Genomic DNA, 23,599 nt, shown 5'->3' on the forward strand with positions numbered 1-23,599 from the left:
AACAACACATCTAGTTTTAAAGTCAGAATTGCAGGCAGTCACTGGTAAAGTAAGAGAAACATTTGATCCTTTTGCATTTATGCATATGCTCTGTTTGTATGCATGCAGGAGAGCAAGTGTCTGCCATTGGGCATCAAGGATGGTTAATGGCAGAAGTTCCAGAAGGGCACTCTAGAAAATACAGGAAGCAAGAAGGTTAAGCCAAATGCATTGGACAGTTAAAGGGGTTCCACAAAATAGCAACCTCCTGTAAACAGCCTACGATGTGTTACAGATGAGAAAGGAAAGCAGACAGTAAGCCTCTGGGCACAAGCGAGTCTCTGCGCTACAGTATGCACATAGGCTTGTTAACCTGGAAGTGACCAAGCATGCTCAGTACAGGACTTCTTAGAAAGTGTTATTTGCAAAACTTTGGCAAATCCAGGCAGGTGAAAAATCTCATTTACTGGCTTACAACTTGAACAGAAGAGAATGTTAGGTTTCTGTTGTTTTCATGGAGCACTAGGTGCTCATCTGTAACACACTCTTTCTGGCAGAGAAGTTTTAACCGTTGTTATTTTTATAGACCACATTAGCTGCCAATATGAAATACCTTATCTCTATCTAATGTCAAGCCCTGCGCTAAGATTTGTTAACTGTTTGATTACATAAGAGAAGCTGTACCTGATAACAGAATCCAGCCTTACCCTAACATTAGCTCAGTAGATTGGCAGCTGACCCAGACAAGGCATGGTAGTGGTTTTGGTTGTTTTCAAGTCATGATGCAGACGTCCTTAGCAAGCGGTAAAGAGGAAAGTAAGACACAGAGATAGATCTGGTTTAACAGACTCCATTTGCTATTTACCAATTATTTTCTCTATAAATCTGTTCAATAAAACAAACTATACTTTGTATAATAGATTACTTCATTGCAGGTATTGCACAGGCTATATTCGTCTGGGCACCGTGGAAACAGGATAGCAGGAGGTTACTGTCTTTTTTCAAAATACATCATTTAGCACAATTAGACCCAGCACAAGAGAATACTAACCATTTCAAATGGATAATCTCATTTAAATATCCACAGCCATCTCATTTCAGCTCTACTGGATTAGAGAATCCAGAGTATTAGTACTGGACAGGGCATAAGGACGGCCTCCTCTCTGCAACACATTCCCCTTGGCTACTGGCCTCCAAAGGCATTCAGTGGGTCATCAAATGTGCTCAATGTCTTGCTTTCAGATTTTGCTTCTGAAGCTGCTTGGGAAGATCTGCTTTTGGGAGTAGGCATCTTGACTTGGCTGCTAGAAAAGATATCATCTAAAGAGGGGGGGGAAAAAAAAAAAAAAAGATAGATTTTAATGTGAAGTGTCCGCCAAACAGAAGTAACATGTACATAAGAGTCTCCGGCACACAGCAGTGGCTGCCAAGGACATTCTGTGATAAACAAATGCTTTCCTGCTGCTTGCGATTCTAGATGCATTTGTAAGGACATACGTGGGAGCTGTTAGCTGTAAGTCAAATTAAGAATATTTTTTCTTGTCAGTAGAGCAGACTAATACTTGTATTTTATAACATGTTCAAGCTCTCATAAGCACTTGAGAAGTACTAATAAATTAAGCCTCCACAATAAATTCAAGTGCCAAATAACATCCCTCTTATGTAGAAAATTAGCGTCTGAGGAACCCAAGAAATCCAAGACCTGTGAGATTGTTGCCAAAGAAAATCAGAAGAGGAAAAGATGGTACTTGCTAGCGACTACTGTTGTGATATCCAGTAGCCACATGAGAGTCTTTAATCTACAGCACAATAAGAACTCAGCATAAGTCACCTGAGAACAGAGCACAGTTAAGATGTAAGGAGGCAGACATCTACAACTGCTATCCTGCTGATTAGTCAAAAAGTCTATCTACAGTCCTGAATCAAGACGTCCCACCACCTTCCTCAATACAAGCACTTCCGATATGAATAAGTAGGACCACAAAGCAGAAAAATACCATGTCGCTATTAAGACAGAGTTCTCTCCTGAAGAATAACAACAGGTAGAAATGAAACCTTCCAATCTGGATATCCTGTGCTAGCAGCAGAGGTCACAGACATGCAGTTCGTGGTGTGGCTAGTGCTGCTCGTGTTTAGGACTGTGCTCCTAGAAAGAGATGGAGCTGCTACCATACATATGCTGAAGTGTTGCCCTGAGGTTTCCTGGGCACACACAACAGTGGATCTCTTCCTATACACTAAGATTTTAAATATAGGATACTCAGATTATGCAGTTGAACTATGAGGGGATTAAAAAAAAAATAAATCTACAAGACTGAGATACGTGGATCATTAGTGATTCACAAGGCCAGTAGAAGCAGCACATAACTGGTCTTGAATCCCTGTTAAGAAAACACAGGTCTTATACAGAGGTTAATAGCCGTTTTCTGGTCCAGAGTATAAAAACTAGCATTTCAGCCTTCAGCATGCATCTTAATCTTAAGCAGAGGCCAAGCATGGAGTGGCCTATCACAATGTGCTTGCCTTTCTCTTCTCGCTACTTCTTCCACTCCAGCACGTCTGCTACTGTACTGATCATAGGGATTACACAGGAATAATCCAGGACAGCATTTCAGCACAAGAACAGTTTAGAAAGGTGGTAAAACAGAGTAATCCCCTGCTGGCATCACTCCAAAGCAAGAAGCTATCCCATGGATTAGCTTCACAGCAGAGAGGAAGTACAGTGGGTGCCATCAGCAGTAGAGGTATCACTCCTGTTTTATGACAAGGCTTAAGGAATAGGAAAGTTTTGGCCATGGAAAACAGTATTTGTCAATGCACAAGAAAGCTCTGTCACCATTTTGCAGACTCTCCCAGACAGGCAGAGGTGACATCAAGATGTTTCTGTCATCAGCCATAAGGTCACTGAGGAGGCTAGGAGGATAAAGACCCGAGAGAGTTTTTTCTGATACTGCCACCACAAGCCTAACACAAATGTAGTAAATAGTGACTAGAAGCCGTGGTAGGACAAAGAAGGAAAGCAGCTTGCAGCCTCCACCCCCGTCAAACTGCACCCACTTACTGTTTTATTTGCAGCAGAAAGGATCTCCTAAGGCAACAATATACAGTCCTGATAAAGTGCTACCATGATCACTCAAGCCAACCCTTAACCTAAAGCATAGGCAAGTGCCAGTTCCTACCACTCTAGTGCCAGCAGGGCATCCTCACCCTCACGGATCTTCCCTACACTCCTGCTGGTGTTCTGGAGCTCCATAGCTTTAGGCACAAAGTAGCCACATACCTAGGGCTGCACCACAAAACAGTCAACACTCTAGAGGAAGAGGAAGTTTTTCAGATACAGGGTGCTGTAGATGCTATAGGTATCAAGATCAGATGTGACATCAAACAACAAGCTCTAGCACTAGAGCAGATGTCAAAAGTGGAAGTGCAAACGACAGGTTCTGTTGTGGCTGATTTTCCAAAATACTTTCAAGTGGCACTGTACAACTGTTTTTTTTCAACACGAGGTCCGGATTTTTGTGCCGAAGTATTTGGAAGGGGTAGCTGTTTGGGAAATTCTTTCATTTGCTATAGGCTACATGAAAAAAATGCAAATTATTAAAATATTTTAATCATCCAATACATATTTCAAATACCTTGCCCGCAAATGTTTAAGTCTTCTTTTTTATATCAATTGAGAAGGTTTTGAAATCTCAAGATGTTCATTCTCTGGCAAGTTTTCTAACACATTTACAGACTTCAGCCAGGTCATTCCATCAGGCTGGAATGCTTAACAGCAGTCCAAGCAAAACAGTGATAAGCCAGATTCAGTTTGAATAGGTTAGAAAGAATGAAGACTGACAAGAATCAAAGCTAGAGGAGAAGGGAATTTTTTTGTCTTAGAGGAAAAGAAATACATGCAATCCCAAAGAAGAGCTATAAACATGAAGAGCCTGAGAATAAACACACAGTCTGGGATCAAATGACTTTTGATACCTCCATTGATGGAAAACAAGAAAGGAGCATGCTTTGCATCATTTCACATTACTAGATGCTGCTTTTTCAACAAATTATACAGGGCAAACTTTTGCTCTCAGGTGTAGTATTTGTAAATTGTTCTGGGTATACATGACTGTAAACAAAATCTTATGTTCTCCAAGGTAGTCAACACAATAGTTAAGGTGGGGTGGGAAGAGATGCTAATTTCTTCATATCAGTGATTCACCTGAAAGTACGATACAAAAAGCTGCGTAAATTGAAACAGAGAATGTATTTCTTAGAGCCATAACAACATGAGATTAGTCTTTTACTCCAGACAAGAGAACTTAGTTCTAATTCCCACAGGTGAGAAAATCCCTACAGGAATTAAACTATTCCTTCTCTCAGAAGAATTTTATACACTCTCCTAAACCATTTAAATGCCATGCTAGCTCTACAAATCTAGGAAGTTCTCATCCAATGCTAAAATCCAAGGATGACCAGGAATTTCAGAGCAGTTGAAAATTTAAAAGAAAGCAAAAGTTTCTAAAACATCTCTGATGAAAGCAACTCGGGACAATATTATGAAATTAGCAGCAAGACATTAGACACTTACCCATATCATCATCAAATATGGATTTTTGTTCCACCTTTTTCTTTGTCTTCTTTTCTTTTGGTTTTATGGTGAGATCCGCAAAAATATCAATGTTATCGTCGAACAGGTTAGTCTCTGGCATTTTCTCTTTTGCTTTGTTCATTGGTTTAATTGCCTCAGTGGCAAATATATCATCCTTGGAGCAAAGCACAAAGAGATCATCAGTACACAACACACTTCAAGAAAATAGTCAAATTATCTGTACCCAGCAGCTGAGATGTTTAGAAGACTGACAGCCTTGGGCTTCTCAAACCCGAGAAGTTTGAGTCCCTTCTTCCCATGGAGGACTGGGCAGAAGTGCCTTAGTGTGGGATTGTGCACAGGTCAAGTACAGCACACAGAGGCTTGTATCAGCTGCCCAGCCTGCCAACTTTATTCCTTTTTTAAAAGACTTATTTAAGCTGCTGTGTGTTGAACAGACAGCTAACAGATAAGAACCACATACTTTATTACTCTGAAAAAGATCATAATCATAGATATGTTGTCACAGCACATTCAGTGACATGCCTGCTCTATGTTAAGGCTCCACCTTTTAATCCACTCCTGCTAATAAGGGGGTGAACATCCAAAGAAAGGGTTTCTATTACCCAGTAGCAGAGCATGACTGCCAGTTTACTTCACTACCCATCCTGCGCACCCCACCCTACTCAGCAGCCTCCATTAAGCCTGTGTCTAAGTAAAGGGGTCTGCATAAGGCCCTGGGGATCAAAAAGGCCAAGGTAGCAGGCTTAATGATTACCTCAAAGATATCTTGGGCAGTAGGCTCAACAGCTTGCCGGACAGCAGATTTCAACTCCTTTTTTCCAGTTTTCTGACAGGTGAAGAGAGAGTCTTCCTCTTCCTCCAAAAAAGGCATAGGGCTGCTTTTTGTTGATGATTTTTGCTGTATAGGCTGAAAGAGATCATTACTGTCCTGATGACCCAGAACAGACAGATCAGGCTTTTTCTCCCTGCCCTCAATGGGTTTGTTAGCCATGCTGTCTGGCATTCCCTCCTTTAACTTTGATTGTGCAGCTGGTCTGGATGTTGAGCTGCTTGCAAAAAGGTCTTCTGATCCAAACAGATCATCCTCTTGATCTGTGGATTCTGGAGGAAGGAGTTTGTTTGTCCCAGCAGACAAAACACTGCCATGAGCTGGTAGTGACAAGCCAGAGAGAAAGCCCTTTTCCTTGGACTCTGCTTCAGTAGCAAGAGGCTCCTTTATGTTCGCTATTGCTGATGTCTGTTTTGGTAGAGAGAATTGTGATTCTTTAGCACTGTCCACCTCCTCACTCTCTTCAGATTCTTGGGCAGCTAGACGGCGGGCCATTCTGCTAGGAGGTCTTCGTTTTCCTGTAACCTTGATCCTGGTCTGCAAGAAAGGAGTAAAAGCAGAGCAGGGTTATATAGGAGGAAAAAAAAAAAAAAGAGACAATTCACAGAAGACAGGTTAGGATTCCTGTTATGTTTCCTTGTAGCACTTTGTCTGCCTTCACAACACTGCAATTAACATGCATTACCCATTTCATACTAGCACACTGAAACTGAATTAGCTACAAGTTCTGCTCACAGCTCTGGTTTAAGTAACTTAAACACCTACATGTACATTTAAACAAATGCTCAGTTGAGAATCTTGAGCAAGGAATGCTGAGCAGACACTGATTTAGGTTACAGGGAGAAGCAGCAGGAACCATGCATCGTCAGCTCAGCATCATCCATTCTCCCCATTTTTCAGAAAGGGGAAGATGGACAAATGGGACATTCAAGCTTGGAGTGGTTTGCAGCAAGGTTCAGAAAAATAACCCAGGACTTTTGATTTGTTGCCCTCTGGTCATTCCACAGCAGGTGTAATTGGGCTACAAAAGCAACAGCACTCACAAGTAGAGAGTCACAACACAGGTCAGCAAGCTGCTCTAGCCTGCCGGCTTTAGGTAATACCTTAGTCAGTCTGACAGCTTGCTAATCCAGGGGCTTCTGCAGAGCAGTTAGTCTGTCCAAGTTATGACTAATTATGTTTTCCATTTAGTTTCATTTTATGCATAGCCCGCTGCAGTTCATTCCTCTGCTGCTTTTAAAAAAGCCCCCCTGCAAGTTTCCATTATAGCCTCTGCCATATCCCACATGGACAGGAGTATTCACACAGGTAGAAAACAGATCAGTACAACCTCCTCTTCCCTTTTTTTAATTCCTGTGTTGGAGTAGAAAGACAATCTGGATGGATATGCTATAACACAGCTTAAAGGAGCCATGTGCTTTTGTCAGAATCATTGTAGAAGCACATCTGCCTTCAGAGTGTGGGGCTGTATTTATCAGAGCATGGCTGAAAAACAGGAAAATTATGATGGAAGGGAGATGGACTTGAAATAAACTGATCCCTGCCCCATGCACTGTTCTTTAAAGGGACAGACAGAAAGCTGGGTAGGTTGCTTTGTTCCAGCCTTTAGAAAAAAGTGCAGTTGGCTGCATATATTTACAGCTTAAACTTGAAAGGTTCAAGAAGCAATGATACACCAAAATTAAAACATGTAACCCAAGCCACAAAAAACATTTGCTGTATAGTTACTGAGATGATGCTTCTCAGATTAATTCTGTAAACAAACATGCATCATCACTATGCTAAAATGAACATTCAAGGTTGACCATATGCAGCTGCAGGAGCTCTATTCTTTTGCATGTCTATCTATTTAAAAGTATCATGATAGAGGGTTTTGTCTGTTGTGCAGGACACGCTGCTATTGGAAACAACTATGCCTACATGGTAATGCATTAGTCTGATGTACAAGCTTCAAACCAATTTGACACTAAGGGGTCACGTCAGCCATTGTGGTGACAACTGCTGCATCTTCCCAAGTCATCTCTGCTGCTCATGTAGTAACGAACAGCCCCAGCAGCATTAGGCAAAGAATCAAAGCTAAGATCCTCAGTTATCTTATGCAAATCGCTGCTCTCAGAAGACCCAAGAGACTTATAAAATCATGAGCACCCAGGCCAAATCTTAACTACATGCATCAAGCTTTTTTTTTTTTTAAATAAAAAGAACCACTAAATCTTTAATTAGAATATGCCTTTTGCAGTCCATAAAGTAAAAGGTATGAATAAAAAACAAGTGAGTCAGAAGGCAGAGATCTGCCACGTCAAAAGCTGTAATACTTTTTTTGTTTTGGTTTTGTGTGGGTTTTTTCTTTAAAAACAAGGTTTTTGTCTGAAAAAGAATTAGGAGTGACAGTTCAGAACAACATGACATTTTTATCCACAGAGGAGGTAAAGGTCAACATACAGCAGTGATGTGTTCTTAATATCTTCCCACAGCAGCTGTCCATAACGTATTTTATAGTTAGCCTAGAGAGATAGCTTTTTTCTGGTTTTCAGGTTGACATCTCCTGAGACAGGACAAGATGTTATGCTAAAATACCTTTAACCTATAGGGAAAACCACTGTATTTGAGGAACGTACACATGTACCTTAAAAAGGCACAGAATTAGGCATATGCATAAGCCCCTTACAGAACTAAGAATGTAGTAGGCTTGACTTCCTCTTCAGTGGTCCATGGAAGCGAGAGGGGATTAGATTTCCACATCTCCACTTAGATTCAGATAGATCACACTGTTAGCAGAACTTGCATACCAAATCACAAATTCCTGCATGAGGACAGACTGCATTTTTAATCCCCCTTTCTATCCTCCTAAATACCAAGGTTACCTTATTGGCGCTGTGCAAGGTATCCGCCTGCATAGGCTGATCAAAGCTTACACCTAATTCTTCATTGTTTCCTGCGGCAGAGAAGGCTTCGCTGTTCTGTACATCCTTGGGCTCATGCAATGGAGTGTCCAGAACTGGTAAGGGGGACTTTACATTGGAGACCTTAGGCATTGCACCAGGTAGTAAGGCTGCAGGGTTAATAGCCAAGTTAGCCTACAAAACAAAGAAAAGAAGAACATACACACAAAAGATGATCACGTTAATACTGCTCAAGAGCAAGCATGGCTCCAGAGAAGCAGCAAGAACTAGTGTATGTAGGCATTCAAGTTCTACTTCTGCAAGTGCCTGGCCTTTCTCACACCTACACACTTCTGTGTCTCCCACATTCTTTGTCTCACTAAACCTGTGGACTGCTCAACACTATTATTCTGTGCAAGAGCTTCAGGAACAGCACAGCCCCATTGTGTCAGACCAAACACCTATGTAGCTCAGTATCCTGTCTGAGGACAACAATGGTTCTGACATTAAGAGTGATACTGTAATACAGACAATTATTAGTCATTTCATGTCAGAAGAGGGACATAACCAAAACCCCAAACCCCTAAGAGTCTCTGAACATACTTAAAATAGGGCTGAGAAGAATAAGAGGTCAAAGACGAGCCCACCCTCTGCCCCCCAAATAGATTAAATAGTGCTGCTAAGAATCAAGTGTGAAAAGGGAGGGGGAAATAATATTAAACATGCGATACAGAAAAAAGTAATAGAAAATGCGCCATCTGAAAAAAAAAAAAATTGCAAGAGTAAGGTAAGGAAGTAAAAAGATTTTGTTTCAGGGAGAGCCATCAGTGAGGCAAGGAAGATTTTTTTTTTTTTTTGAAAGTCAAAATGCCAGTAAAGTTAATTACTTGTAGCTTTCCAATCCGAGATGAGGGCTCTTTGGTTTTAATGGGAACAGGACCTGTAGATTTCTGCACAAAATTACACTGGATTAAACAAGTGGACAAGTTGTTGTCAACCAGACCATAGTTTTCATTTTAATACATCTATAGAAAGCAGCTCACTGCTTACCAATTTCTTCTGAAAATACCTTGTTATCATCACATTCTACCATCAGAGCTACAGTCACTCCATTTTCAGCTTCAGTTCCCCACATGCCATAGCCCCATCTTCATTATCACATTTCATTCCACCCTCCTTCTACCCAATATTATACTTTGCCATAGTAACCCAACAACTTGCATCTTCTCCAGGTCACACACACCACCAGTCAAATCAAACTCTGACAGCTACCCTCCCTCCTTGCTTATTCCCTCCCCTAAGACCCTCTGAAGCCATGTTGCAAGATCACGATGTAATTAACTTTTCTCTTTGTGACTGGCTATAATAGGGACACAGACTTCAATGAAGCCCACATGGAAGCCAAGAAGGCTATAAAATTGTACCTCTCAGCCTGCAAGGAAAAGAGCTTCAGAGAAGTGAGTGCTCCTCTACAGAAAGCAGGCCATCAGTGCCAGAAATAAGACTAGACTAAAAGGGCAAGAGCAGCTCTTTGGTCTGAAGACTTGGGTCAATTCTAGGACTTAGGGATGAACCAAATCAGCTAAGGTGCTCTTCCCAGGGCTTGCTCTCCACAAGTTTGTAGTCTACCATGGTTCTATGAGCTAGGCTGTACTACTGTTGGTGTGACCAGGCAGTCAGAGCTCCTTCAGCCAGGTTGAAGTAACTAAGGGTTTGCAAGGGTTAGGACACTGGTTTGGGGGTCTTCATAGCATGACAGAGGAATCCCAGTGTCTGAGGAGATCATTCTCCACTTAAATGCATATGGTGTTCAGCTGAACCTTAGACAGGCTGAGATCATTCCTATACCAGGCTGTCAGTAGCTACAAAAAAGGGAAGATGAGCATGGTTCTACACTTCAAGGAATACTTCACCATAAGGGAAGACAGGCTAATTACTAGCCCTACAGACTTGCTCTGTGTTCCTCAGCTCAGGGGAAAAAAAACACCACCCACCCCCACAATGAAAAGCTAATCTCCTACAGATGGAAATCCAACAAGCAGCTCTGGTGAGGCACAAGCCAGAATTCAGATCCAGACTGCCTCTCCCAGAGACCCTTGGTTCTGCAAGATTAAGGACAGGAGTAGGAGTCTTGTTTGCTCATCATAAAGTCTCCAACATAAGATTCTCAACAGCCACAGATTTGTGCTGCATGCCCTGATCTCCTTTCTGAGAAAGCCTACCTATACTTTAAAGATCACATTCACTCCAACAGATACTGGCACTTCAGAGAAAAATGAACAACAACCCATTTTCAATCCAACTGGACCTGAAGTGTAGTTCTTCACTGCCTTGTATTTTGCCCTTTTAAGTGTGCGGGCAATGAATAAAACACCGTATCAATAGCATTTAAACTTCTTGCTAGTAACAGTGCACCTGCTGATAAGCAGAGAAAAGTTTGGCCACCTGTTGCTGCTTTGCAGACAGTGAATCCAGACATTAGTTTTGATCTTTTCAGGAGACTTATTTAAAATAAAATGATACATCTCCTTGTTCTTTGCATGCTGTTCAAGGCATAAGATTTAGGTACTTGCCTCTGTAGTTACTGCCTTCAGAGCTTCATCTTGTTTGGCACTTAAACCATGTTCTAGAAGGTTACTGCTGTCCAAGGAAGGGCCAGTACTGGCCTTAAGTGTTTTCTTCTCAGCTATTTTCTGAAAGCATTAAGAGCACAAGTCAACATGAATTGGGTAAAAAGCATGGTCTGCAGATTAAAAACAAACTAAAACAAGCACAGCTTTTAAAAATCTTGCTTCTATCTGAACAGAAAACCTGCCATGTCTTTTGACTCTGCAATGCATTGCAGGCATTGCCTTTTGGCTCTGCAATGCCAAGGGCCTTCCACTCCATTCCTTTAACCTACCTCAGCCTTTGCTGTCTACACTAACGATAAATAACGAGAGTTTCAATAAACTTCCAAATGCATATGTATTTCCTCATGAACAGGACAGCAGGGAAAATAAAAGCACAAAGCTAGCTAAGGAACACTGCTATTTTTATGTTTTCAAGCAAACAGGCTCCATATATAGCTGCCAAGCGCTAATTACTTAAGACCACCCCTTCTGCAGTCCTCAAAGAAACTGTTTCCGGGAACTATTGCCAGTTTTCTAGCCTAACTTCCAGCTATAGATTTGAAAATAGACTAAAGTAAAAGATGGCTTCAATTTAATTAAGCTAAATACATTTAGAGTAGCAGTTTAGAATGCATGTTAGGACTTCGACCTCAGACCACCTGTAATGCAGTCTAGTTCAATACTGCAGCTGCTCACCCTCTAAAAACAATCCAGTAATCACAAGGATTTTAATACCACGTTCATTACCTTAAATCAAACCAACCTGCAGAGACTACAATTACATAAGTCATAGAGCAAGACTCAACAGTCATGCATGAACTACAGGGAAGTAATATTAGCAAGTTAAATGATAAAACAATTAAACAATACAAACTCTACTACTCTGATTTCTGCTCAGGTGTGTTCTCTTACATCTAAGCCAGTCCCAGCGGTACACAAAAAAGAAAAATAATCCAATCCTCTCATCCCAGTTTTGGGAGACTTAATGGATCTGTTTGTTCCCTGTGTCTTCAGGGTCACAATGGCCATTTCTATTCTCTCAAAAAGATCTGAGAAGTCACTTCATTTCTTGCTGGCATACATATGGAAAACATCCCTTCCATACACTTCTTCCCAACGTATTTTATATAAGCCATTTACTGTAGAGGAACAGATACCGGAAGGTTTGTTTTGGCAGTACTGAAGAGATCATCCTCATCGTCATCCCCAAAAAGCCCTCCTCCAGATGATGGCTTCAGGATACGGTTTGCAGACTAATGAGACAAAGGATAAAGAAAAGATGTATCACAGATAAAAGCACATCTCCTTTGGCCTGTGATGCCTGAACCGATATTAGCACTTGGCCCTTCCTGGAAATCAGTGAATCCTAAGCTGTGTTCAAACAACGAACACCGGTAAGGCGCACACTTCAAAGACCGTTTTTAAATAGCAGGTTCAGAAGAGGACTTTTAACTCACCATTGACTTCTTGGGGCTGGCAAAAAGGTCGACATCTGGATCATTGTCCTTCTGAAGTTTGTGACTGAAGAGAAGCTCTTCGTCTTGAAAGACTCCGGTGCTTTTGGGCCGAGTACTTTTCTCAGAAGCCTGGAAGGAGAGGAGAAAGGTCCACACAGTGAGAAACTCCCTCCTTTAGGAGGTTATTTGCCTAGTGGTAAGAGAGGTTACAGTTCACCTGAGGCTACACGACAACCCTGGTAACAAAAATACAACTTTAACTGCCAGTTACATATTTCACTTTGACCAAATTTGCAAAGCTTACAATGTAAATATTTGTATTCACAGTTCAATTTGATGAGAAGATATTAACCAAAATGTATCTGTGTCTGCTGACCTGAGATCCAGATGCTACTATTTACCTGTAAGGCTTCCTTAGGAGGAAGGAGAAAAAAAAAAAGAAAAATGGTTTTCACTATGTTATCATGAGTGTACAGTAAGGTTTATATTTTAGTAAGACTTTTATGCCTTGAATTTTTCAGCTGAGGACAGAGAAGTGAGAGGAAGAGAATCTGGTTAATTATCTTCCTAAGCTACCTTTTAAAGAAGAATAAAATAATTAAAAAAAAACCCAAACAAACAAAAAACCCAAAGTTGAAGGCCTGTAAAGCTATTAGTGTTGCTAGACTCCCTGTTCTCCTCCTGTTAAAGCAAACACACTCCCACAATGAAGAAGAGAACATATTGTCTGTCTTTGGCAAGAGCTTGTACTTTCAAATTTGCTGGTGGTGGGGAAGGTTGACAGTGAAACATATCACTTTATCAGCCCTCCACTATCGGGCAAACCAACCAGTATCAGCTGCTTGGACACCAAAACCAATGCCTTTCTATGGTCATGGTCACTGTATGCACCCAGGTCTGACTTTCAAAAGGCAAAGGCCCCACTGAAGGTCTAGGAAAAGGCCAGTATATATGTTTCACCATCCAGCTGTCTCTTCAGGACCTATGCCAATGAAAGGATGCCTCTTAAGAGCATGACCGAATGTCCAGTAGCGTAACATCAGACTCCAAATCCAAGCAGCAAGAGCAGTAGTCATAAGAATAAAGCCAGATTCTCCCTTTCCCAAGTCTCCAGGAGCCCCAAAGGGCTGCCTACTTAAGCTAGTTTGCAGTACACCATTTTTGGTCCATACACTCTGTCCTATGATTTTTATTACTGCTCCATTCTCAGTCTCTCTGTGCACCAGCTTTAATTTGATATCAAAATCCAGGTCACATTCTTAGAGCACTAGAATTGCTGTTTATGCCCAGATACATGAAAACCTAATGCACATCTAGTGGTATCCACACACGAAATGCATATTAAACTGAGATAAGCAAGGAAAATAGTAGTGCCTTTCAGATTTGCCTATCAAAAAGATTAAGTTCCTAAATTACCTATTCTGATTTTTGCATGAATATGCATTTCAGCACCTTAATCACTTCGTGACTGTTACATGCTGACAGCTGAGGGCTTTGAAGGAAAGATTTGAAAGGATTTATATCTTCCCAAATTCACAGGAAAGATGTGGCTTCTTGCAATCATCTCACAATGTCATTCCCTGACCCCACCCCACCCCACCCCAACAAACACAGGATACATTTACAACAGCTAAATAAGCATTTTAACTCAGAAGCAGCTACAAAGAGGGATTTTTCTCCAAGAGCCATCTATTTCATTCAGCTCCAAGGACTTCCGAATAAGGTGTGTACAGCCTTTAGGATTGACAACTTACTTTACATGGTCACACTAAGATGACAAAACCTTGTGGTATACTGTAGTATACAGTATTTAGTTCTTGACATGAATTCAAGTTTATAGAAAAAGACTTTGCTACATCTGTACCAAGTAGAAACAAGAACATTGCTATGGATTCAATGACATTGCTGCTGAAGATTTAAAGTCTGCCTCTTGATGGTATATGCTGTATCAGGAAGGCCAGACAGCAAGAATATGGCAACTGGAGGCTTCTTTAAAAAAGTGAACACACATACTTGAAAACCAGAAGTAAACATATAATTAAGATGATTCTTGCTGAAGCTAAGTCTGCAGGCATATATCCACCAAGCAAACTGCAACAATATAAAGAAAATAAAAGGATAAACCACAAGGCTTCAAATTCCACATCCTTCTACTTCCTAGTGCCTCTGACCTTGAGGGGTAACTGAGGAATCAGTTCTGTAGAGCAGACATCAAATAGCTTCACCAAAACATCTGTACAGCATTTCTTTTCATACTAGCATGCAGGCAATGCTTTTGAGTTAGTGGGATGGAAAAAATTTACAAAGGAGTTCAGGATCATGGGGAAGAGCAGGAATAACTTCTCACCCAAGAATCCGGAAGTTTAGAAACAGAGAAAGATTAGCCTCCATGACATGAAGAGAGGGAAGGGTAAAACCAAAACCTTGGCTGGAATAGTAGAGGTAGAAAGGTAGAAATACTATTTCCTAGTGTTCAAGAACTTCCCTAGACTCACCACACCAATGTCTTTCTGTGCATTTTTAATGCCATCATCATCTTCCAGTCTCTCCTCTTCCTCCTCCTCAAACAAGCTTAACACTTTCTTAGCTTGGGTCTTGACATCTTTCTCCAGAGCTGGTGGTGATGTTGCAAACAGATCTGAACTGCTGGCTGGTTCTGAGGATGCTGCTGCAAAAGGCTCCACCAAAAAAAAAAAAACCAAAACACACCAACATATCAGCCTGTTATTTAGTTCAGGTTTGCCCAAAAGCTCACTAAGTTTTCTTGGTTAAATGCCAGCAGTGGTCAGAGTTTTGCAATCCATTACCAAGCAGACAACTCTATTCAACACATCTTTCCTAAGTAGACAGAATAGCAACATGCAGATTAGCAAGAGACAGTAGATTAAAAAAAAAAAAAAAAAAAAAAAAAGAACACACTTCATGGCTCTGAAGGGAACACAAGTTTCCTCCTGTGCCCTACACTGTGGCGCTGTTGATAAGCTGCTTCCTGCATAAAGTTTCCTTCTTGCCCGTATGTCAGGTTGCATGTGCACCACAAGGCTTTATTAAACAGCTTTGCCATTATCTCTGAGGTACCTAGTTCATGCAACTTGGGATTCTTCAGAGTGGGCAGCACTACCTGAACCTTGAATGTGCTCAGGAAAGTGCAGAGCATGATAACTACTCTGGAAATTCATCAGCTGGTAATTCCCCAACAATCACTCAGTAAGGCCATGCCCAAGATTAAGTTCTGCTGAAGCTCCTTCAATAATACATGCCAATACTGTTCCGTAACTGTGCTGCCCAGTAGAAATTCACAATCCTGAAAGCCACAGCTACCAACACCATTTATAACTCATCAGAGTATGTTAAAACAAAGTTACTGAGCTTGAAGCAAAGCCTACACATTAGCATAGGCTATCTTTTATAGGAAAGCTCTGTTCATGTGAATAAAGATTACCCAAGCCACTCTGGAGGAAAAACGAAACAGATTCCTCCCCTCGCCCCCCCAGAAAACCCCAAACAATTGTCTCATGTATGTCAGTTTAAAACACCTTTAAATACCATTTAATCAATTTGCTGTTTGACTGACAAGTATTTTGCTAAATGGAGACAGTTATTCTCTCCTTGGCAATAGAAGAGGAAATCCAGAAAAAGAATTCTGTCCCAGAGCAGCAGCACTGTTTGATTGATTGATTGTTTGTTTTTAAACTAAACCTTTACCAAACTTCAGATTAATGTAAGAAAATTCCTCACTTTTTCCTTTGTTTGTTGCCCTGCAACATCTGTTCCTCTAGGCACAGGAACTGCTCCAGGTTCTTCTAAACACCACAATGTATCTTCTACCTGGTTAGACCTTGCTGCTCTATCTGGCAGATCTTCCTTTTCTTCTTCATTAAAGAAAGGTGGTGCTGGTACTGGTTTTACTTTCTCCTGCAAAATTAAGAGAATGTTGTTGACACAAAATTGGTGGGTATATAAGAAGCATACACTGCTGTGGGATAGCAGAGTCTCAGTTTGCCTTCTGCAGGGGTCTAGGACACTGGCAGCATGCTTGACTTCTCCTACTGTCCTTCCATGGGACATTCTGGTTTGTGACTTTCGATTTTTAGTATTATAGGCTCTTGAGTCTGGCTGAAGAGTGCCAGGAAGCAGTTGCAAGCTTAGAGCAGACGGCCTGGGAATCTTGTCTGGTTGGTGCACCGTTTCCTGTGACTGCCAGCAGCTAGACTGTGGCTTGCCTGTTTCTTCTTCTATTGCTAAGCCTATTGTCTTTATGGGCCATGAAAACTCTTTCCGGGTAAGCAGAAAGGCAAGGGGGGGGAGCGACAGTGGCACACACACATGTGCAGGCATTCCCACTACAGACACAGCTGTGTTAAGCTTTTGCAACTCCTACTCTCAATTCCAAAGCACAACCAGACAGGCAGTACACTATGGACTAAGCTCATAAGACTGAGGATGGCATAAGCAGCCTCAACAGAGGGCCAGTAAGAAGCCTGTAGGCACATCTGAACCAGCTTGGGTTGAGGTGACACAGAGGGTGAAGCCCTAACTTCACAGTCAGCAGTAAGCCGTCGGTTCCTTTTAACAGTATTTTATGGTTGACAGCTCTCAAAACATTCTCAGGAAGGGCTTTTAGGATAAACCAAATTCAGGGTTAGTGGTCAAGAAAATTTTGAAATCTCTATTAGGCTGATGGTAGTAAGACATTTTACATGTAAGAGTTCAATCCACCCTGTTCCCATTCCCAATTTGCTAGAACTACCATTGCCTAAACCAAGTTAGATTTACATTCAGTACCTAACAAAAAAGATCACTATAAAAAGACTAAGCATTCCACGTTAGTTTTAAAAGAAAAAGGAGGTACCACTGCAGCCTTAGCAGCTGAAGGAAGTAGCGTTGATTGGGGGCTGAAGAGCGATTCTCCATTAATAGCATCATCTTCAAACAACAACGATACCTTCTGTGGCTTTCTTTGGCTGCAATGAGAGAGAGGAGAAAGTGGAAGATTCAGTGCAAAGTTTCAGAGGCCATACACTGCATCTGTTTAAAAATATAACTTAGGATCGTTATCTGCAGCAAGTGGTCCCAGATACAGGACGTGGCTTCCTCACTGTCTCAACAATTCTACCACCCTCCCTTTTTGTCTGCACAGCTTTCTGCAGAAGTGAAGATAAAAAGAGGTCAAGAGGATTTTATATTGCTGGCAGGGAAATGCCCAGTTCAGTGGTGGCAAAGAGAATCATCTGCCACAGATACAAATCAGGTAAAGCCCAGCCCTGCCCATTCCCACTCACACACTTCTACTTCCTCCTCAGCAGCAGTAGCAAGGGACACCATTTGCAATATGCCTGAGTCCATCTGGTTTCGAGGGCACTGCTGGGCTGTTCTGCCCCCCCTCTCCCCTCCCAGGACGGTCACCTCTCTTTAGTGATTGCAAATAAATCCTCCTCATCCTCTTCCTCAAAGAGGCTCGTCTTCTTCACAGATTTAGCCTGACTGACAGCACTAGCTGCTTTTGCAGGGTCCTCTTTTCTGTCATCTTCAGAAGGAAGTTTAGCTGGCTTGGAGACGTTCCAGTGTTCCTTAAAAATAAGGAATGGTTAAGTTTTCTTTTGTCTTGGTCAAAGCCACTTTCCCATCTTCTCTATAAGCAGAAACACCTCAGCATCTTGGCAGTCCTTGCGTCTCTCTACTAGTTTATTTTCCTGCCTTTGTGTTAGCCACTGTAATCTGACATTGCTCAGGCTTTGCAGAGGGCCTGGCCACCTTTTGGCATACAGTATTTACCCAGCAAAATAGGGTACACACACTTTACTATTATAGTTGCTCTTGACAACTGAGGTCAGTGTCGACTGTAGTCACAGGAGTAAGGTCACCCAGTAGAACGTGATTTGAGCCACTTGAATAATTAGCAAGTTTGATGCACTGGGCAAAAAACCAAAAGACAAAAAAATAAACAAACAACAAGAAAAAAACACAACACCCACACCCAAGACACCTCATTACTAGAGTGCATGATGTTGCACTTCTTATTTCTTCAACTTTCAACCACAGTACTTTCCCCCCCACCCCAGAGCTGGCATTTAATCAAGCCTACCCATTGAACAAGTCAAAGCTCTACATTAGACGGAAACATTTCTAGCGTTGTGAGAGCTTTCTGGCTTGTGTGTTTTGTTATTCCAAGCATTTCAAGTGGTTTGCCCTGTTCCTCACCTCTGTTTATCCTCTTTCTGAAAGGACTACAGGCATGTTGAATTATGAACTTCGTTTATTCTACATTAAGATAAAAATGCATCTAAAGATATTGCTAGTATCCACCAAACGAGCAATTACAGGACAAGTAAAAAATCAAGTCTACACAAAAAAGAGTAATTTTGGGAGGTGGGAGGGCTAAGAAGAGTCTGGACCCTATTCATGTGAGTTAATTCAGAGACTTTCCACACAAGTTTTTAATTTGCTTAGTGTCTCTGACTTTCATTTAAGATGCAGGACAACACCTACTCCATCCCTAGAAGACAGCTGCTCTCTGGGAAGCCTAGTCATTTATGTTTCATTTTTCCCACCTCTAGATTTTAAAAAACAAACAAACAATAAACACCTCCCCCAAGCAAACAAAAAGTCCCACCAACCACCACCACACACAAAAAAAAGCCCAACCCAAAACAAAGAAAAACTCACCACATATCTATCTAGAACTGCTATATTTTCCTTATAACAATCAAAGCAGTAAGAGCAAACTTATTTTTCTGTTTTAGTATTTTTAAGTCAGATTTGTTGGCAGCAGCCTCCATTTGCTATCAATCTTTCTATATATTACATTGAAAATACTGACTTTTCTCTTCCACATGACTTCTGTTACTTAGGTCCTGACATAATTTGAGCCAAGTATCAGACAGCTTCCTCAGCTGCAAACAAGTCACAGGATTGGGGTAGGCATGGCATGTAGACACAGCAGTTTGACTGTGGTTCCCATCTCAACAATTTTATGCTTTGCCCAGCATAAAGCCCAGTAACTCCTTTCAAACAAATCTTACTCCTCAGTACCTCCTCATCACTGCTGAACAATAAGCTGGAGGCTTTCTTGAGTGGCTCTGACTGTTTTGCTTTCTCTTCCAGGGGTTTTTCCTGTTGCTTCTTGGCAGGTACCACACCAAAGAGATCCTTAAAATAAATAAGAAAAAAAAAAATATTTAAAAAAATCAAAAGCCAAAACCACAATGAAAAGCTCACCGAGAAGTCATCAGCATGCAAGACACTGTTGCCATCCACTTCTCAGATGAGTAGGATAGAGAAAAGGTGTTTTACGACCCCTTTTTGAAGACAATTTCAAGTGTGATACAGTATTCTGGTACAGGGAATTCTACGCACACAGCACTTGATAGACCAGAAACTTGTAACTACACAGCCTGGTTTTGGCCCACAGATTCTCCACCATAAGGCTTGACTGGCAGTCAAAAACCACCACACGGCAATTCTGTTGCACAGCAGCTAACACAATAGGGCACTGTTTCTACATCTACATAATGAAATAGAGAATGAGTGCTATTCTGAGAGGACAGGCAATAGGCAAGCTGAACCACTACTACTGGGCAAGAACTAAGACCTGAAGACACTAATGCAGATTATTACACAGGCACCAGAAAATACAAAAGCATATGTTGACTTCACCACCTAACACTTATTTATGCTTTTCTCCACTCTACTTGAACTTCAGTTCCATAACACAACCTTCATGGCAGATACCAGAGACCTTACCACATTACAAAATGTTTCACTATCCTGACAGTTGCTTCTGAACAGCCCCTATTCAGAAAGGTGAGCTGGAAGCAGCCCCCTCTTGAACATCAAACCTTTATCTTGAGTTTGCAGAAGTCCCCTATCTTATGGCTCTGAGCAGGCCTCCTATTTGCCTCAGGTTAAGACTATGAGGTAAGTTAACTCACCATGAAGGCTGCAGGCCCAGAGCTGAAAGCTCTTTGGAGGGTGTGTAGGAAGGCAAGAGGGTAAAAAAAAAAAGATAAGAAAAGCACACACTAATTCAATTTTGTTAAGTTTCTTGCACAAACAGTGCTCTGATCTCAGTTTCTACACTAGCAGCCACAATTCTTATACACTGAAAGGCAAGAAAAAAGGAATTCACCATCCATGACACAAGAGAAGCAAGAAGCCATCCATGTGGCTAAGTATCACAGGCCAAGATAAAACAGCTTCTTGAAGCTCATATCTGTTTGTTGTGGTTTAACACCAGTTGGCAACTGAGCACCACATAGCTGCTTGCTCATTCTCCCTGACCCTGCAGTGGGATGGGGGAGAGAATCAGAAAAAAAGTAAAACCCATGGGCTGAGATAAAGACAGTTTAATAGAACAGCAGAGGAAGAGAAAATAATAACGATGAAAGAATATACAAAACAAGTGATGCACGATGCAACCGCTCACCATTCACTGACTGATGCCCAGCCTGCCCCCGAGCAGCGATTGCTGCCCCATGGCCAACTCCCCCGAGCTTATATACTGAGCATGACATCATATGGTATGGAATAGCCCTTTGGCCAGTCTGGGTCAGCTGTCTTGGCTGTGCCCCCTCCCAGCTTTTTGTGCACCTGGCAGAGCATGGGAAGCTGAAAAGTCCTTGACTAGTGTAAGCAGTACTTTGCAACAACTAAAACATCAGAGTGTTATCAACATTATTCCCATACTAAATCCAAAGCACAGCACTATAACAGCTACTAGGAAGAAAATTAACTCTATCCCACCTGAAACCAGGACACCATTCTATTGCTCAGTGTTCTCTAGTCCTATCAATCAGAGGGATAACATCCTTCATGTTTAGGTTCAGAGATGATATGTACTGACTGCAAAATACTAAACAGACACCAAGAACTCTCAAAAGTCCCTGCTACCATTCTCCTCCATAATGCTGTCTACATGCTCAGAACTGCTACACAATGCAAGACCGATTTAGTGCTCTAATTTAGTGCTCCATTTACAAGCTTAATGTTGTAAACTTCTGAATATTTCCTGCTGCATTTGCAACAGGCTGTGCAGGAGGGTTCCTATACACAGGCGGTATCAGAAAGTGGTACTTACCTCTTCATCATCATCAAACAAGGAGAGTGGAGCTTTTGTCATGGACTTGCTGGTGGGGAGAGATGTAGCTTTGGACTTCACAGTTTTACTTGATGAAAACAAGTCCTGTGCAAACCAAAAAAACGTTACTTTGCAAAGCAATGCTATACGTTTAAGAACTCTAAATTGGACATTCATGTTTTTCCTTTTAAAAAAAGTGTTTAGTGTGCCTGTGAAGTAGGGAAAGATTGTCTTACTCAGATGTACCAATCACCTGCAACTTCAGAGGGATTTCCCTCAGCTTTACAGATTAATTGCTATCTGGAAGCCGAGGACACAAGATTAAACATATGCAGTCTTTCATGATTCTTGCTCTTGATTTGCTGATCTTTCCCCTCTTCAGGCTTTCAATTTATGCCTGTGCATACCATACAAGGTTAACTCTCTGAAGACAGGAAAACATTCCCAGAGACTTCCCTCTTGGAGCAAGAAGGTACTTTCAGGATGGCTCGGAGTAGATGCACGGCTATCAGAGTTCCTAATCCTACAGATAAATAAGGAGTCTCCAGATACGAGTGGGCTGAAGTCAGGGTGACTCAGATCCCAAGGATTTCTGTAGGGATTCATTAAAGAGATACTCACTTCAGAATCCTCCTCATCAGAGAACAGGCCCCTCTGTTTTCTTGGAGGTGTTTCAGACAAAGGCTTGAAGTCCTCACCTGCAGATGGTTGACTCTTTAGGACAAATAAAGACAGTGCATCAGCACCCATTTAGATTCAGTATCGGCACGCACATCACATGACCCTTTCTAAGAGGCATGCTGCTGGCAGCATCCCAGCAGCTGAAGGGACAGAACACAAGCTTGTCACCCATCAGCTGAAGTCCAAAACTCATGTGCCGAGTTCCTCACGTGCAGCCAGAGCTATGCATGAGTAACTTGCAGGTCTTACCACAGGCCTCCCCTCCCACCACCATCTTTCTCAGCAGAAAAACGTATGCAGCAACTCATGCCAGACCCCCTCGTGAGTTAAACAAAAATGTTCTTTTAACAAGCTGTGTTTCATAAAGGAGAAGGGCAGTTTGCACCAGCCATTATTTCCTGCATTAGCACAGCAGAGCACCAGCCTGCCACCAGCTATATTGCCATTAAACTCAGAATTAGTCCAGACCCAAGCACTACTGTCAGCAAGCTTGGAGTATAAAAGAGCCCTCACTTCCTGATAGCAGGAATGGTGCTGCTGAAGCAGTTCTCATACTTTCCTCCAGAAAAGCCAAGTGCTATGAGCTCAGAGCAATGGCATTGGATGACCTCCCACGACCACTCCTCCTCCATTGACCATGGATACGCTTGCACTGCACCAGAAATAGAAGCTTGCTTTGGCCCTTATGCTCAGGTGCTTCTCATAAGGCAATACGGAGAAAGTCCTACAGCAATTTGCATGAGATGTCCCCAGCACTGTATGCCTCTCAGGCCAGAGGGGAGAAGAGTCACTGTAGCTCATTATGTTAAAATACGCCTTGGACAGTGAATATGTATAAAATGAATATATACAATCTCTGCCATAGAAACAAAGAGCATTACTACTTTCCTCAAGACACTGCTCTGAAAACGAAAGTGGAGTGGGCATTAGGATGCTCTCATAACTCTGTACGTGTCCTCAGGACAGCATTTAGAGCTTTCTAAAACTTAAGAGTTTTCAGCTGAAAAACAGCTTTTTAAACACTCCAAGTATTGTATATGCTTAGGCAGAACTGTAACATCCGCTTTCCTCTCCCACAACATACACAAGCAACGGGTTACCAGTTAAGTTGCTATCAGCAGTTGGTATAAGTGCAAACTCTGCAGCACAGAACTGTGACACCAAAGGTTCTTAAGTCAGGCTGGTTTCATTTCAGCCATGAACTTCATAAACATTTTTTACTAACAGAGACTTCTCATTTTGCTCTCATTTCAATCCTGCCGTAATATTCTCCCGGTCACTGCCCACACAAAACCAAACCTCAAATAAGCCCAAAGTTTGAGAGGCAAAAGGCATTTAAGGACACCCAAAGCACTCAGGTCATGGAAGACCCTATGAACCTAGTTCTGTTTCACAAACATGGCACTTCCATAGTATTGTACATGGAAAGACTACTTCAGCTGCAGTAGTAACTTTTTCCTAAAACCTTAGCCATACGATAGATGCA

At 41.8% G+C, this 23,599-nt stretch overlaps 1 protein-coding gene across 1 annotated transcript in view; it reads right to left on the reverse strand.

Annotated features, from left to right (window-relative positions):
* Positions 1-813: 813 nt before the first annotated feature.
* The window catches only part of WASHC2C (WASH complex subunit 2C), a 37,022-nt gene continuing 14,236 nt past the window's right edge, over positions 814-23,599 (reverse strand). The window contains exons 17-31 of the mRNA XM_087767401.1: positions 22,054-22,146; positions 21,433-21,537; positions 19,389-19,505; positions 17,763-17,926; positions 17,209-17,320; positions 16,095-16,271; positions 14,852-15,034; positions 12,357-12,485; positions 12,057-12,152; positions 10,861-10,980; positions 9,175-9,237; positions 8,270-8,482; positions 5,331-5,942; positions 4,553-4,727; positions 814-1,299 (exon numbers count right to left, since the gene is read on the reverse strand). Of these exons, the coding sequence (XP_087623527.1) occupies positions 1,163-1,299; positions 4,553-4,727; positions 5,331-5,942; positions 8,270-8,482; positions 9,175-9,237; positions 10,861-10,980; positions 12,057-12,152; positions 12,357-12,485; positions 14,852-15,034; positions 16,095-16,271; positions 17,209-17,320; positions 17,763-17,926; positions 19,389-19,505; positions 21,433-21,537; positions 22,054-22,146 (2,496 nt within the window). The 3' untranslated portion in view covers positions 814-1,162. The remainder of the gene's footprint in view (positions 1,300-4,552; positions 4,728-5,330; positions 5,943-8,269; positions 8,483-9,174; positions 9,238-10,860; positions 10,981-12,056; positions 12,153-12,356; positions 12,486-14,851; positions 15,035-16,094; positions 16,272-17,208; positions 17,321-17,762; positions 17,927-19,388; positions 19,506-21,432; positions 21,538-22,053; positions 22,147-23,599) is intronic.

Source organism: Nipponia nippon, unplaced genomic scaffold (assembly GCF_047370975.1).
Source record: "Nipponia nippon isolate SJK-2023a ecotype South Korea unplaced genomic scaffold, ASM4737097v1 scaffold_3, whole genome shotgun sequence".
Taxonomy (NCBI): domain Eukaryota; kingdom Metazoa; phylum Chordata; class Aves; order Pelecaniformes; family Threskiornithidae; genus Nipponia; species Nipponia nippon.